This window comes from Oncorhynchus masou, chromosome 8 (assembly GCF_036934945.1).
Source record: "Oncorhynchus masou masou isolate Uvic2021 chromosome 8, UVic_Omas_1.1, whole genome shotgun sequence".
NCBI classification, from domain to species: domain Eukaryota; kingdom Metazoa; phylum Chordata; class Actinopteri; order Salmoniformes; family Salmonidae; genus Oncorhynchus; species Oncorhynchus masou.
The window spans coordinates 23586684-23602484 of record NC_088219.1 but is presented as its reverse complement, the minus strand read 5'-3'; the positions used below and the strand labels follow the sequence as shown (position 1 = coordinate 23602484).

Below are 15801 nucleotides of genomic sequence, written 5' to 3'. Positions count from 1 at the left end.
CGCACCCCCCATAGGCCAAATCTGGTGTGGCTCCATATCTAAATATTTTCAGGGCACATAAATCTACATCATTGCCAAATGTGGTGCTTTTATCAAAACGTTAATTTATCAGATACACCAGCCCACTATTGGGATAAAGGCACATCCATAGAGATAGTTAGAGGATGCACCATCTTATCTGTCCCACCATGGCGTCTATGAGAGCATGGTTCGTGTAATTGAGGCCATCTCCATTTTGAAGTGGTCAATTTTCTTCTTTTACTACTTCTGAGTTGGCAAGCAAACTGAAAAGGTGCATACTGCCACCTGGACTGTGTTTTTTGAACAGGTAGAAAGCCAGTTTTGGCGATATATGCCACCTGTAATTATGCAATGTTTGCTTACAAGTATAATTAATTGTCTAATCCATCCTTGTGATCTGGGTGGAATTATGTGATATTTCCTTAACCTATAGGAAGTCCACCCAGTTGACTACTACAAAATGGTGAAAGTCCTCAATTTTGCTGCCCATGCTAAAACGTAAAACGAGCTTTCTGGCACTGGAGTCCTCCATATATATCTCTATTTTATTGTTGTGGTTGACCTATTATACCCAGTAGGGGGTGACAAAGTGCATGAAAATTAAGAAAAAATATATTTAATAGCGTCATCGGGAAATGTAGCCTACTATATTGTGACTCAAACACAAGCTGGTTTTCAGCAACAAACGTACTAACCTGAAGCCACAGCTCTGAGATCAGTGACTGAACTGTATTTTACAATGGAAGAATACGGCAAAGAAACCCAGTCGAGAGAGAGTAAAAGACGGGAACGTCAAGCAGGTAATCCGGTTTATTTACTAAATCGGGCGGATATGTTTATATTTATAGACAAAATGGCCACATGTGCGTCTCTTTAGACAACACATGACCAAAGAAAGTAGTGGGACAGGGACACGCCCTACAAAACACGGCTGTGTCATGCAAGTCCAGCAACCCACGCATTTTTGCCACAATGTAGCAGACGTGCTGATATAACAGTTACAGTCTGAGATTACAATTACATTGTTGCATTGAACACATTTTGCCTACAGTGTTGTGCGGAAGCTACGAGCTTCCAGTAGCTGTGCGTGGATAAAAGCACCAGGGAAAAGTCAGAAAAATAGCCATATTACAACCTGTGTTGTGATAATTTAGTTGTTTGCTCTAGAACCTTTTATTTCATATGCATTGCGACCGTGATTATATAGGCCTAAAGGCCGAGACAATAAGAAAACACAGTAGCAGAATAAATTCAACCACCCCTTTGTTGTATCACAAAACCGGAGAGCAACCTCTATCCGGTGAAGTCCACAAAGCATATTGCATGTAAACAAACAGTTAATTGACCTACAGCACGACCAAGCAAGTTAATGTTTCCCGACATTTTCGGACCACTAAACAACTAGCCAATTGATTTAGAATCACGAGAGTTATGCAAGTCACTAAGAAAACAGGAGCTGCCTCCACTATTCCAGCACCATCATATCACATGTGCTTAGTCTAATACAGTGACAACTAAAAGATACCAAAAACAACTTAGTCCAATCAACGTAAGCTACATACAGTGGCGATTTTAGCATGTAAATCTTGGTAGGGCAAATTATTTACTTGCACTATAAATGGTGACAAACGGTGAACACAAACTGTTTGGGCCTACATAAAGTTGTCCCAACAGCAGTCCCAACACCTTACCACTGCCTCACCTGGCTAACAGCAGAGCCTTGTCTGGCAGCGATACTGTTCATTCAGCCTCAATTACTGCCTTTAAAAAAACATAGCTGACTTGCTTAAACAAATGCACTTTCTACTGACAATAAGCAGCATAAGGGGGAAGACAATACATAAGAGGCAATACGTAAAATTGATCAAGACATTAATGAGCGTGCTAGGACGGTTGTAATCATTAACTATTTGTTCAGCACTTTTGAAATGTATAGCGACAGAATTGAGAACGTGGGCCATTCTTAGTGTTCTCCCTGTACATCAAGTCAGAACTGTAGGATAAATAAATGGGGCATATAAGCAGACAATGAAAGCTCTTACAATATTTAAAGATTACATTTCTCTAAAACCGGTTATAGGCCTGTGCACCACCATGTCAGAGCAGTAGGTGAAATTATGAGGGGAAAATATACCAAATCATTAGGGTGAGGCACATGGGCTACTAACAGCTTACTACACAACATACTTAGTATTACTTTCTTAGCTACAGTATACATATCTCCCAGGCATATTACATAATAACAAGACATTTTTGGACTCACCTTGTTGTGCTGTGCTCACTTGAACAGGAAGGTGGCACGGCAGTCCTTCATGGGCAAATTTTGTCATAAAACTTTGTCATCAAAGTCTGGCATTCTCTGGATTTATGGTGCTTTCAAGACAACTGGGAACTCTGAAAAAAATACAGTTGAAAAATGATGACATAAGTGATCTTCATGTCGTAGCTCTAGAAAGAGGCCCGAGTTCACGACTTACAATTGGAGTTGGATGACCGTTCAAAACATATTTTCTCAGTCAGAGATAGTTTTTTCCTGAGTTCCCAGTTGTCTTGAACTCACTGAAGTTAGATTTCCCAGTTTTGAGTTAAGTTGTTTTGAGCGCGGCAGAAATCATGCTGGATTGACAGCATGGCCGATGTTGAATGTTTACCATTTTAAGCTCGGAAAAGAGAACCTTAAACCGAGAATTGGGACCACATTCTCACTCCGCTGAATAACAGGCTAGTGATTGCTTCGCAATCCTTGCAGTTAGCCACGGATTCTTTCTAAACCACTCATTGTTGAATTTGCAATTTCCAACTTGTTGTGTAGTTATATGTCCAATGGCTAATGAGTACCGATGTTTTATCTATAATTTCTCTTCATATGACATGGATTAAAAATTATGTGCCAGTAGATTGTCGACTTGATTCATGAATGGATGATGACTGCTAGCTAAGACTTTGAAAGTATGTTGACATGATCAGTTCAATCAAAGCTACTGTAGATACAGTTGAAGTTTGAAGTTTACATACACTTAGGTTGGAGTCATTAAAACAAGTTTTTGAACCACTCCACAAAACTATAGTTTTGACAAATCGGTTGGGACATCTACTTTGTGCATGACACAAGTCATTTTTCCAACAATTGTTTACAGGCAGATTATTTAACTTATAATTCACTGTATCACAATTCCAGTGGGTCAGAAGTTTACATACACAAAGTTGACTGTGCCTTTTAACAGCATGGGAAATTCCAGAAAATGATGTCATGGCTTTAGAAGCTTCTGATAGGCTAATTGACATAATTTGAGACAATTGGAGGTTTACCTGTGGATGCATTTCAAGGCCTACCTTCAAACGCAGTGCCTTTTTGCTTGACATCATGGGAAAATCAAAAGAAAGCAGCCAAGACCTCAGAAAAAATGGTGGACCTCCACTAGTCTGGTTCATCCTTGGGAGCAATGTCCAATCGCCTGAAGGTACCACATTCATCTGTACAAACAATAGTACCCAAGTATAAACACCATGGCCATCATACCACTCAGGAAGGAGAAGCATTCTGTCTCCTAGAGATGAACGTACTTTGGTGCGAAAAGTGCAAATCAATCCCAGAACAACAGCAAAGGACCTTGTGAAGATGCTGGAGGAAACAGGTACAGGAGTATCTAGGTACAGGAGTATCTATATCCACAGTAAAACAAGTCCTATATAGCTATAACCTGAAAGGCCGCTCAGCAAGGAAGAAGCCACTGCTCCAAAACTGCCATAAAAAAGCCAGACTACGGTTTGCAACTGCACAAAGATTGTATTTTTTGGAGAAATATACTCTGGTCGGATAAAACAAATATAGAACTGTTTGGCCATAATGACCATCGTTATGTTTGGAGAAAAAAGGGGGATGCTTGCAAGCCGAGGAACACCATCCCAACCATGAATCACGGGGGTGGCAGCATCATGTTGTGAGGGTGCTTTGTTGCAGGAGGGTCTGGTGCACTTCACAAAATAGATGGCATCAAGAGGATGGAAAATTTTGTGGATATATTGAAGCAACATCTCAAGACATCAGTCACGAAGTTTAAGCTTGGTCGCAAATGGGTCTTCCAAATGGACAATGACCCCAAGCATACTTACAAAAGTTGTGGCAAAATGGCTTAAGGACAATAAAGTCAAGGTATTGGAGTGGCCATCACAAAGCCCTGACCTCAATCCAATGGATAATTTGTGGGTAGAACTGAAAAAGCGTGTGCGAGCAAGGATGCCTACAAACCTGACTAATTTACACCAGCTCTGTATGGAGGTTGTGGAAGGCTACCCAAAACATTTGACCAAAGTTAAACAATTTAATGGCAATGCTATCAAATACTAATTGAGTGTATGTACACTTCTTACCCACTGTGAATGTGATGAAAGAAATACAAGCTGAAATAAATCATCCTCTCTACTATTATTCTGACATTTTACATTCTTAAAATAAAGTGGTGATCCTAACTGACTTTAGACAGGGTATTAAGGATTAAATGTCAGGTATTGTGAAAAACTGAGTTTAAATGTATTTGGCTAAGGTGTATGTAAACTTCGACTTCATGATTTGAGGTCATTTTATCGGTGATCAATGACCTTGAGCCTTCTTAGATGGGCACTTCTAATGTAGCTCTATGGCTGCATTTCATACTCAAAGTAGACAGCCCTCAGCCCTAAACCCTCAGCCCTTGAATTACATTTTACCTTGTCACATCCAAGTATACCCTAAATTAATCTAGCTACATTTTATAGTCTTCTTACTACGAGACTAAGCCAATTTGCAAACACTAAAATCAATGTCTATATATATTTTTAGCAAGCTAGCTTCATACTTTTTTCTGACAGCCTTGTTGATTAAATGTGTCACTTCGCGGCCACCAGAATTTGACGTGACTACAGTTTGCATTGAATTGTTGGTCATATCAACCCTGCAAGTGACCAAAGTTATTCACTCTCTCCTTCGAGCTAAATCGAGGGCACAGGGGGCTACAGTGAATTGGACCTCCACTTAAGATGGACATCAAACTGCATCCGGTTTGACTGGGATTACCCAGAAGGAAAGTGGCTAGAGCAAGGGCTGAGGGGGTAAAAATAATGTGTTTGGACTGCAGCCTATGGCAGCACCCAAGGGGTTTGAATTTTTGGGCTCTACCCTTAGATTTGGCAGTGATATGGTGTCCCCATGAGTGACAGAGCACTACGCCAATCACGGCGCTTCTAGAGAATATTACCAACTAGAGGTCGACCGATTAATTGGAATGGCCGATTAATTAGGGCCGATTTCAAGTTTTCATCACAATCGGAAATCAGTAATTTTGGACGACGATTTTGCCGATTTAAAAAAAACAAATAACAATTGTTTTTTTATTTAATCTTTTTTTTAACTAGTCAGCAAGTCAGTTAAGAACACATTCTTATTTTAAATGACGGCCTAGGAACGGTGGGTTAACTGCCTTGTTCAGGGGCAGAATGACAGATTTGTACCTTGTCAGCTCAGGGATTCAATCTTGCAACCTTACGGTTAACTAGTCCAACGCTCTAACCACCTGCCTCACGAGGATCCCGCCTGTTACGCGAAGGCAGTAAGAAGCCAAGGTAAGTTGCTAGCTGGCATTAAACTTAATCAATCATAATCACTAGTTATAACTACACATGGTTGATGATATTACTAGTTTATCTAGCGTGTCCTGCGTTTTGCATATAATCGATGCAGTGCGCATTCACGAAAAAGGACTGTCGTTGCTCGAATGTGTACCTAACCATAAACACCAATGCTTTTCTTAAAATCAATACACAGAAGTATATATTTTTAAACCTGTATATTTAGCTAAAAGAAATCCAGGTTAGCAGGCAATATTAACCAGGTGAAATTGTGTCACTTCTCTTGCGTTCATTGCACGCAGAGTCAGGGTATATGTAACAGTTTGGGCCGCCTGGCTCATTGAGAACTTATTTGCCATAATTTTACGTAATTATGGCATAACATTGGAGGTTGTGCAATGTAACAGGAATATTTAGACTGATGGATGCCACCCATTAGATAAAATACGGGACGATTCCGTATTTCACTGAAAGAATAAACGTCTTGTTTTCGAGATGATAGTTTCCGGATTCGACCATATTAATGACCCAAGGCTCGCATTTCTGTGTGTTATTATGTTATAATTAAGTCTACGATTTGATAGAGCAGTCTGACTGAGCAATGGTAGGCACCAGTAGGCTCATAAGCATTCATTCAAACAGCACTTTCGTGCATTTTGCCAGCAGCTCTGCTGTTTATGACTTTAAGCCTATCAACTCCTGAGATTAGGCTGGTGTAACGATGTGATGGCTAGCTAGTTAGCGTGGCGTGTTAATAGCTTTGAGACTTGGAGTAGTTGTTCCCCTTGCTCTGCATGGGCAACGCTGCTTCGTGGGTAGCTGTTGTCGTTGTGTTCCTGGTTCGAGCCCAGGTAGGCGCGAGGATAGGTAAGGAAGCTATACTGTTACACTGGCAATACTAAAGTGCCTATAAGAACATCCAATATTCAAAGATATATGAAATACAAATGGTATAGAGAGAAATAGTCATATAATTCCAATAATAACTACAACCTAAAACTTCTTACCTGGGAATATTGAAGACTAATGTTTAAAGGAACCACCAGCTTTCATATATTCTCATGTTCTGAGCAAGGAGCTTAAACATTAGCTTTCTTACATGGCACATATTGCACTCTTACTTTCTTCTCCAACACTTTGTTTTTGCATTATTTAAACCAAATTGAACATGTTTTATTATTTATTTGAGGCTAAATTGATTTTATTGATGTATTATATTAAGTTAAAATAAGTGTTCATTCAGTATTGTTGTAATTGTCATTATTACAAATACCGATTAAATCGGCCAATTTTTAAAATGTATGAGCTTTTTTTGTCCTCCAATAATTGTTATCGGTATCGACGTTGAAAAATCATAATCGGTCGACCTCTATTACCAACCCCTACGCGCCATATTTTCCACTGGCTGCCCCACCATCACAGAAAGCACTGAGCTAGGCTGAAACACCTGTATTCTGGAGCTGCCTTACTCAGGAAAGCAATAAAAGGATTGGTCTTTTGACCAATCACGTCTTACCATATCAGATCTTTTTCAGAGCTGATCTAGTTGGTCAAAGACCAATTAGTTGGGAAAATATCAGAATTGCCTGTCACAAAAAAAACAAAAAAAGTGTGTTAAATGTGGAAGACACATTTCAGTTGAAGGCATTCAGTTGTACAACTGACTAGGTATCCCCCTTTCCCTTTCACTTGGCAATTCACAGAAGAATGAAACATAAAGAGTAAAGAAGTTACCAGAAATGCATGATGTTGAAGGGGCTGCTCTTGTAATGGCTGGAATGTGAAAAGGTTTATTTTCTGTCTTCGGTTGTATTTGACTTTGTTTGTATGTTTTTGTATTGTCTTTCAGCCTTGGAGAGCTCAGATACTGACAATGGCCTATGTGGTTGGATCATAGTTGGCTTATCCATCTTTCTGATGCTTGCAACTCTGCCTCTCTCCATATGGATGTGTATTAAGGTACAGTTATTACCTATACATCCACACAAGATAGATGATGCGTGAACTGAGAACTGGTTAGTGGTGTCATTTGTGTGAGTCTATTTATTCTATGAGTTGATCACTTACCAGTATGCCTTTATTCCCATGGAAATTGGCTTTCTCTTCTCTTAATGCTACACCAGCTGCCAGAGTTGTATTGTTAGATATATATACTCACTTTAAAGTAAAAAAAAGGGGGGGGGGGGGTTGTTGATACCCAATCAGTGGTATTTCAATATTGACTGATCAGTGAAGGTAGAGTGAAAAATGTCAAACGAGGGCTAGGGGACAACTAATGAAGCCACTGTTTCTTTCTCTCCCAGATTGTGAAGGAGTATGAGAGGGCCATCATCTTTCGCCTGGGGCGGATCATACGAGGAGGAGCCAAAGGGCCAGGTAATAGATACACTTCCCATCACCACCGTCACACGCACTGTCCCTGGAGAAAGTTTCACTGTACATATTTGCTATGATTTTCTCAAGGTCCCATACTTACTTTACCAAAACCCTTGATTAAACATATTATGATCACAGACAGTATGAGATGGATGAAAATTGCAATAGAAAGTATGTGGGCCTGTCTTAAAACCACCTTAACTGTGAAAATATGTTAGGAGAGAGTCAAGTCTCTTTTCAGTGTTAATGTGGTTAGGGGTAGGTACATCTGTTTTGACCTATTTGTTTTACATTGTAGTGGGTTGCTGCACTACTACTTCCATTGGACCATTGTGCAGGGGTGCACTGCAACGGGTCAGTTCTGCACATCCTGTGTCCTAGTTTAACCTCTCCAGTCCTGTAGTAACTTATGGGTTAACGTAATTCCCGAATGTACACAGAATTCCAGGGTTCACACATGCTTTCAGCAAGCACACTTTCTTTCCTTAAAAGCATAGTTTGTGTGGTGAGATTTTTGCCTTGGTTACACTGTAAAAGATGTCAGGTGTCAGGTGTATCTGGTATGATAAACTGAATATGCAAATATGTTCCCTGCAAATCTTCATAGAATACTTTAGCAGAACTTTTAAAGAGGTCATTATTCAACAAATACGGTCACTACAGAATCTGGCAATAATTGCAATCAATTAATTAATGCTCTTAAGAGGCTTAAACTAAAGCTCTTGTCTGAATTAAAGTGATCTGAGAGCTTTACTGCTATCCTGTCTACAGATTGACATCTTGATGAGCAGCAGTGGGCCTAGTCATGGTGCTGGATTGGTAGTGAAGAATAAACACCCACATCCCTCTTCAGCCCTCTGCTCTCTCTCATCTTTCTTTTGTATTTTTTGTTTGGGTGTTGTCCTTCGCCCTGATGATATTACCCTTTGATTGATGCTAACCCTATCACTATTTGACATGCGTTGCCATGATGTTGTAATGGGTATTTGGAATGGGTTCTCTTTCCTAATTTCTGTAACTGATGTGCTGAGCAGAGGGCATGCCTCTCCTCTCTCTTTGTAGTTGGAGTGGAAGAGTGATGCTGAGGGTTTTATTGACAGTTTTCCCTCAGTATATAGTGTCATTCTTAAGATGGCTGATTAATTAGCTGTATTTACACTAGTGTGAGATTTTGTGGTGGTCCGGGGGTATGTTGGAAAATTGCTGCTGGGACTTGCTTCCATTCAGCCACAAGAGCATTAGTGAGATTGGGCACTGATGTTGGGTGATTAGGCCTGGCTTGCAGTCGGCGTTCCAATTCATTCCGAAGGTGTTCGAAGGGGGTTGAGGTCAGGGCTCTGTGCAGGCCAGTCAAGTTCTTCCACACCAATCTCGACAAATAATTTCTGTATGGACCTCGCTTTGTGCATGGGGGCACAAGGGAAATTTCAATGGAACATAGTCATGCTGAAACAGGAAAGGGCCTTCCCCAAACTGTTGACACGGAGTTGGAAGCACACAATCATCTAGAATGTCCTTGTATGCTGTAGCGTTAAGATTTCTCTTCACTGGAACTAAGGGGCCTAGCCCGAACCATGAAAAACAGTCCCAGAACATTATTCCTCCTCCACCAAACTTTACAATTGGCATGCTGTTCTTAGGCTTGTGTACGGCTGCTCGGCCATGGAAACCCATTTCATGAAGCAGTTTGGAACTCGGTAGTGAGTGTTGCAACTGAGGACAGATGCTTTTTACGCGGTTCAGCACTCCGTGGTCCCGTTCTGTGAGCTTGTGTGGCCTACCACTTCGCGGCTGAGACGTTGTTGCTCCAAGACGTTTCCACATCGCAATAACAGCACTTACAGTTGACCAGGGCAGCTACTGCCAATGTTTGTCTATGGAGATTACATGGCAGTGTGCTCAATTTTATACACCTGTCAGCAACGGGTGTGGCTGAAATAGCCAAATCCATTCATTTGAAGGGGTGTCCACATACTTGTGGCTATTTAGGGAATTTCAATATAACCTTTTCTAATTTTGTATGACTTTCTATCAACTCTGTCCAGGACAAAGCATACATGAAAATGCCTACAAATATGCAGGCCTCATATATTTTCTAAGACACAACTGGCATATCAGACTTCAAATAAGCAGTTGCACCGTCAAAACTGGGTCAAGTTTGTCGGCAAGATTGCTGACCGGATTTCAATTATTACCTGAACAAATTATTAGAGGGCCTACACATTTCAGTAAAGACATTGAACACTGAAAACATTTGTGGGGACCAGAATGAGGTTCTCTCTCCTCACTAAATGTATTTATTTATTTGTTTTTACCTTTATTTAACTAAGGCAAGTCAGTTAAGAACAAATTATTATTTTCAATGACGGCCTAGGAACAGTGGGTTAACTGCCTTGTTCAGGGGCAGAACGACAGATTTTTACCTTGTCAGCTCGAGGATTCGATCTTGCAACCTTTAGGTTGTTTTAAATGCTTCCTTCTGTGAGGAATTGCCATCTTCAGAGAATGTTTTTAACTTATTTGCAGATAATTGTTGTCTATAACAAAAAAAAGCAATAGTAACAGTATGCAGAGCCAAATTAACCAAATATTCTTCACTTTTACTGACTGAATAAGTAGAAAAGGGCTTAACTGACAAAATCGCGCACTATCCCTTTAACAATGTGGAAGATATGCTATTACTCTACATGCTATGGACCTCAAACTCTCAAGTCTGTTTTATGTTTGTGGGAAGCCTTCTGTTATGCTCTCCATGGATGAAACATGATCTCACGGGATTCCGGAACAGCCACATGATAGCAGCCTGGGGTAATAATAGACCCTCTCTATCTATCACGGAGGGACCTTCACGTTCCTCATCTGCCCTAAGAGCCCAGGCATAAACACCAACGTTTATTTTAGTATTTGGTTTCCCCAAGTAAGCTCTACTCATCTCCACGCTCTCGCCCTCCGCAACAAGCCTTGTCCAACTGACGGATAAGATCTGTTAACAGGATCAACTGTTATAGGTCAGACTATAGGCTAGTCAGTAGTCATTACTTTTTATGCCAGATCTTTCCCTGATGCTGTATGTATTGGTCTTGCTCTGCATTAGCCTTAACCAAGTTGTTGCCATTTTTAGGGTGGGAATCCATGGAATTTTCCATCATTTCCCATGATGCTTTTCATAGCAAATTTAGAGCATACTCCTACATTGCAGTATTACCAGGGCCAGCTGGCACTGGGCTAAAGTCCCAGCTAGGAAAAATGATTATAGAAGGAGAAGGAAATGTATACACAAGTGAAATTTTAAATGCCTCTGTTAAGACTCTTTCTTACACACCATCATGCCCAGCACTCTGTGTTTCTACTGTGCTATATTGTACCCTGCTGAACCTGAGTGTGTGCAAACAAATAGGTGTTCATGAATTTAGAGTCATGACCAACAGCAGTCGTGTGACTAATGGAACTCAGGCTTGAATGTAGTCTCATGCCAGACATTTCTCAATTCTACTGTACTGTATGTTAAATGATTTATGCTGCCCTTACTGACAATGACATTTTCTCAGCTTTTGTGATATTGAGTAGCTTTAAACTTTGCTGTTAAATTTGTGTGTGCGTGTGTCACACCCCACAGGCCTGTTCTTCATCCTTCCCTGCACAGATAGCTTCATCAATGTGGACATGCGCACCATCACCTTCGACATCCCCCCACAAGAGGTGAGCCCCGTATTACCATGATTAGCCTATCATGTAATACATAGTGTTGTCAGTGTAACTGAATGTTCCCCCCTCATCAGGTTCTGACTAAGGACTCAGTGACGGTCAGTGTCGATGGTGTGGTATACTACCGTGTTCAGAATGCCACCCTGGCTGTGGCCAACATCACCAACGCTGACGCTGCCACCCGCCTCCTGGCACAAACCACCCTGAGAAACGTCCTGGGAACCAAGAACCTGGCTGAGATCCTATCTGACCGTAATGAGATCGCCCACAGCATGCAGGTACTGAACCACATTGACCACTAATGACTCTGTACTGACCATATGCTGACATGCACAACTCCACATCATGCATGTACTAGAGGACTGTGTACATTATAGTTATTCATTTAGTGTTGAACCGCAAGCCATAATTGCCATAATACAGGAGAAGATATTGCGAGAGTTCACTGAATGGCTCTGTTTTTAGAATGTACACTGTAATGTGTAAGGTTAGGATTGGAGAAAACTCATTCATTGATCTTCTGGTTATGGCCTTTCTCATTGTTTTTAACCTGGTCTCTCAAGACATTTCATCCTCCAGACTTACTGCTGCAGTAACATTTGGATCTTCATCAGTTTAATATAAAGATTTATTGTTTTCACAGATACTGGATAGGTGCAGTGAAATGTGTTGTTTTACAGGGACAGCCGTAGAAGTACGGAGCCGCTGGTTCAAATTAGGGTTAAGTGCCTTGCTCAAGGGCACATCAACAGATTTTTCACATTGTTGGCTCGGGTATCCGAACTAGCGACCTTTCGGTTACTGACACAATGCTCTAACCCCTACGGTACCTGCATGTCAGATTGATATGTCATCTAGTCTTCAAAGAGATGCGAAGGAAGGGGTGTTCTGGGCCTATTATGACCTGAGGTTACCTATTGGATGTGGAGCTGAATGTTTTACCCCCTGTGTTGTTCCCAGTCCACCCTGGATGATGCTACAGATGACTGGGGTATCAAGGTGGAGCGGGTGGAGATAAAGGACGTCAAACTGCCCCAGCAGCTCCAGAGGGCCATGGCAGCAGAGGCCGAGGCTAGCCGCGAGGCCAGGGCTAAGGTACAGCACTGACACATACAGACCATGGTAACACACACGCTGGACCATACATGCATTTCCTCTATTTTTCAGGTTAATACTTTTCCTCTGAGTGAAAATTCCAGATGTCTTCTCAGTTTTGTTATTTCTTGGCTTGATTTACTCTCAAAATATATCATTCAGATGAAAACGTTTTTGTGTAGGGTCAAGATGTCATCTGCCTTGTTCCTTAGCAACCAGTGGTCTTGCTGTAAAAACCCTTCCATTAAGCTAGAATAGATAGTGAGAGCAAAGCAGGTCACAACCTGGGGAACCTCTAACCGAGTCTCCTCCCATCGGCCATTACACTGATTGGATACCATCTTCACATGTTGAATCTGCTTGTTAAAGATGAGCTCTCTGGGATTGATTGATTTAATTTATTTAATCATCCACTCTCTCTATGGTTTCTCTCTATACACTCACATTCACTTGTTCTGTGCATACTGTGGAATTCTCTCTCTCTCTCTATCATCTCTCTTCATTAACTAATGGTCCCTCTTCCCCCCCCCCCCGCCCCCCATCTCTCCCTTTCTCTCTGTATCTGTCCCCCTCCTCCCTTCCTGCTGTCCCCTGGGCCCTTGTGTCTGTGTGTAGGTGATCGCAGCGGAGGGGGAGGTGAACGCATCACGGGCTCTGAAGGAGGCCTCCCTGGTAATCGCTGAGTCTCCGTCTGGCCTACAGCTGCGCTACCTGCAGACGCTCAACACCATTGCTGCCGAGAAGAACTCCACCATCATCTTCCCTCTGCCAATGGACATGATGCAGGCCTTCATGAAGAGAGACTGAGGAGAGCCTGATGGGTGCTTTGTAATTGCTGTTACACACACACTCAAGAAACAAACGTTCGTACATATATCATAGTGTGTTGCTTTGCGAATCTGCTGTAGAAATGTAGTGGCTGTGATTGAGTGAACCATTTCCCTTGTGCCAAATGTTCGTAGGTCAATGCCAGCTGGTGCAGAGGAGGATAGTTAGAGAGCTTGCCTAAGCTTATGCGTCAAAGAACTTAATGTAACCATTTTATGTGTGTGTTAACGCAATTGAAGTGAACAGAGAAACAGGGTTTGAACAAAACCAAAGGAAACCAGCTCTACTGAGGTGTGGTGTTTCCTGCACTGAGAACAGGATGTACTAGGGACCCTGTTTGTCTGTCTCTATGGGAAGAAACCTATTTACTATGGCCATGTTAAACCTCTCAAGCCTTAAGTCATTGCTATGGGGTCAGTGTACTCATTTCATGTCGTTTCTATGCATATCTGGATGGAAATTGGAAATGGATTTTAATATTTTCAAATAGCAGTATTTTATAACCACACTCTTGAGTGTGAAAGAAGCTACATGTAATTTGTATGGGATTTGGAAATTGGTCCTGCATTTTCTGATAGCATACTCATGTATTGCTATATTTAATAAATATCATCTTTGGAGAGTCCTGATCAGTGTTTGTATTGGCGCATAGTTTAGTGATCGGTTCCATCCAGATCAAAGATGTCTTTGAATCAGAAAAGCACTGTGATCAGATGCTGTTACAGATCCTATACATTATAAATTACTTTACTGTATAAAACCTGGTATGTGTTTTATGTTTACTCTGCTGTTTGTGTAAAGGACATCGTTCCATTATTATGCATGTTACTAAACTACTATGTTGTAGCCTATTTTCATCATATTGAAATGATTTCTTATGAAGTTAGGGCTGGCCGATATATTTGAGTTTGTGTTTCAGCACGATGTGGAAAATGCCGGTATCGCAATAATCGAGGTTCTGTTATAACGTAACGTTTTACAAATGCAGCGTCTCACTGTCTCTTCTGTCAGCCCAATGACGAATCATCTCACTGTCTCTTCTGTCAGCCCAATGACGAATCATCTCACTGTCTCTTCTGTCAGCCCAATGTCGAATCATGTTCCAATTGCGTGCCAACACGTGCACAGAGGTTATCCACCACAGCCCTAGACAGCCTTTCACAAATTGTAACCACGCCGGAGAGGTGTACCAGCGGTAAGATTCCACCAACATGGAAAGTGAGGAAGCCAGCTCAGCCTCTCGTGAGGATGAAATCATCCCCAAAAAGAGCAGCAATATTTTTTCCTGTAATATGGAAGGGGTTCGGGTTTAAGAGGTCTAATGTTAAGCAAACGAATGTCCTGTGCAAAATGTGTCGAAAGAGAATTGCTACAAAAAGCAGCAGCACAACCAAGGAATGCGTGAGACTACGCAATGATGATTCCAGTCGCCTGAGTCCCAAAACGTCTGTTAATTAAAAGAGAAGCTACCATAGCCGCATCCTTTTCAGACGTAATCCCTTATGACAAGAAATGTTTGAGGTGGAATGAGAATGGATGCATTGACCTATTACATGGCGAAATATATGGTTTCAGTCTTTACAGTAGACAAGTCAGGCTTTAAAAAGCTGATAAGTACAGTTGACCACAAATATCAGCTGCCAAGCCGTAGGTATTTAACGGAAGGAGCCCTGCCGCGAGTATACACTGCTACCGGCGAAAGAGTCGCAGAGAAGCTGGCTAGTGTTTCTTATTTTTCCACCACAGTCGATCTATGGTCGAGCAGAACGTCAGAGCCGTACCGAAGTGTGACAGTCCACTACATCAATGAAGACTGGAAATTGCGAAATGTCTGCCTCCAGACGTCTAACTTCCTGATCATACGGGTGAAGTAATGGCCCAGGGTCTCAACGACTCTGGCATCGTGGAAGATGAGCGAAGACCAACAGGTGTACATGACAACTGACAGCAGGAGCAAAAAAACAACATTGCGCTTGAACAACTGGACCGGACTGCAGTGCTTTGGGCACAGGCTTCACCTCGCCATCGGTAAGTGTGACATTGGATAATTAAAGTGCATTCAAAAAAGTTATGTTCAGGCCAGCTGTAGGCTAATATGTTAGTAGTTGTCATTCTGCCAATCCAATAGCAAATAACCATAGGCTGTTTTTAATTATAACAAATTAACTAAAT

At 41.5% G+C, this 15801-nt stretch overlaps 1 protein-coding gene across 1 annotated transcript; it reads left to right on the top strand.

Moving 5' to 3' along the window:
- Positions 1-633: 633 nt before the first annotated feature.
- Positions 634-14254, top strand: LOC135544407 (stomatin-like). Its single transcript, XM_064971987.1, has 7 exons — positions 634-821; positions 7475-7584; positions 7929-8001; positions 11618-11700; positions 11781-11984; positions 12667-12801; positions 13417-14254. The coding sequence occupies exons 1-7, from the start codon at positions 761-763 to the stop codon at positions 13606-13608; spliced, it is 858 nt and encodes a 285-aa protein (XP_064828059.1). The 5' UTR covers positions 634-760; the 3' UTR covers positions 13609-14254.
- The last annotated feature ends 1547 nt before the right edge of the window (positions 14255-15801 follow it).

What these genes read in the sequence shown, in the direction of transcription:
- LOC135544407 (XM_064971987.1), top strand. Translation starts at nt 761, where the DNA reads ATGGAAGAATACGGCAAAGAAACCCAGTCGAGAGAGAGTAAAAGACGG. An exon ending in AAGACGGGAACGTCAAGCAG is followed by an intron (nt 822 to 7,474) that starts GTAATCCGGTTT and finishes ATTGTCTTTCAG; the next exon opens with CCTTGGAGAGCTCAGATACT. An exon ending in TCGACATCCCCCCACAAGAG is followed by an intron (nt 11,701 to 11,780) that starts GTGAGCCCCGTA and finishes CCCCCTCATCAG; the next exon opens with GTTCTGACTAAGGACTCAGT.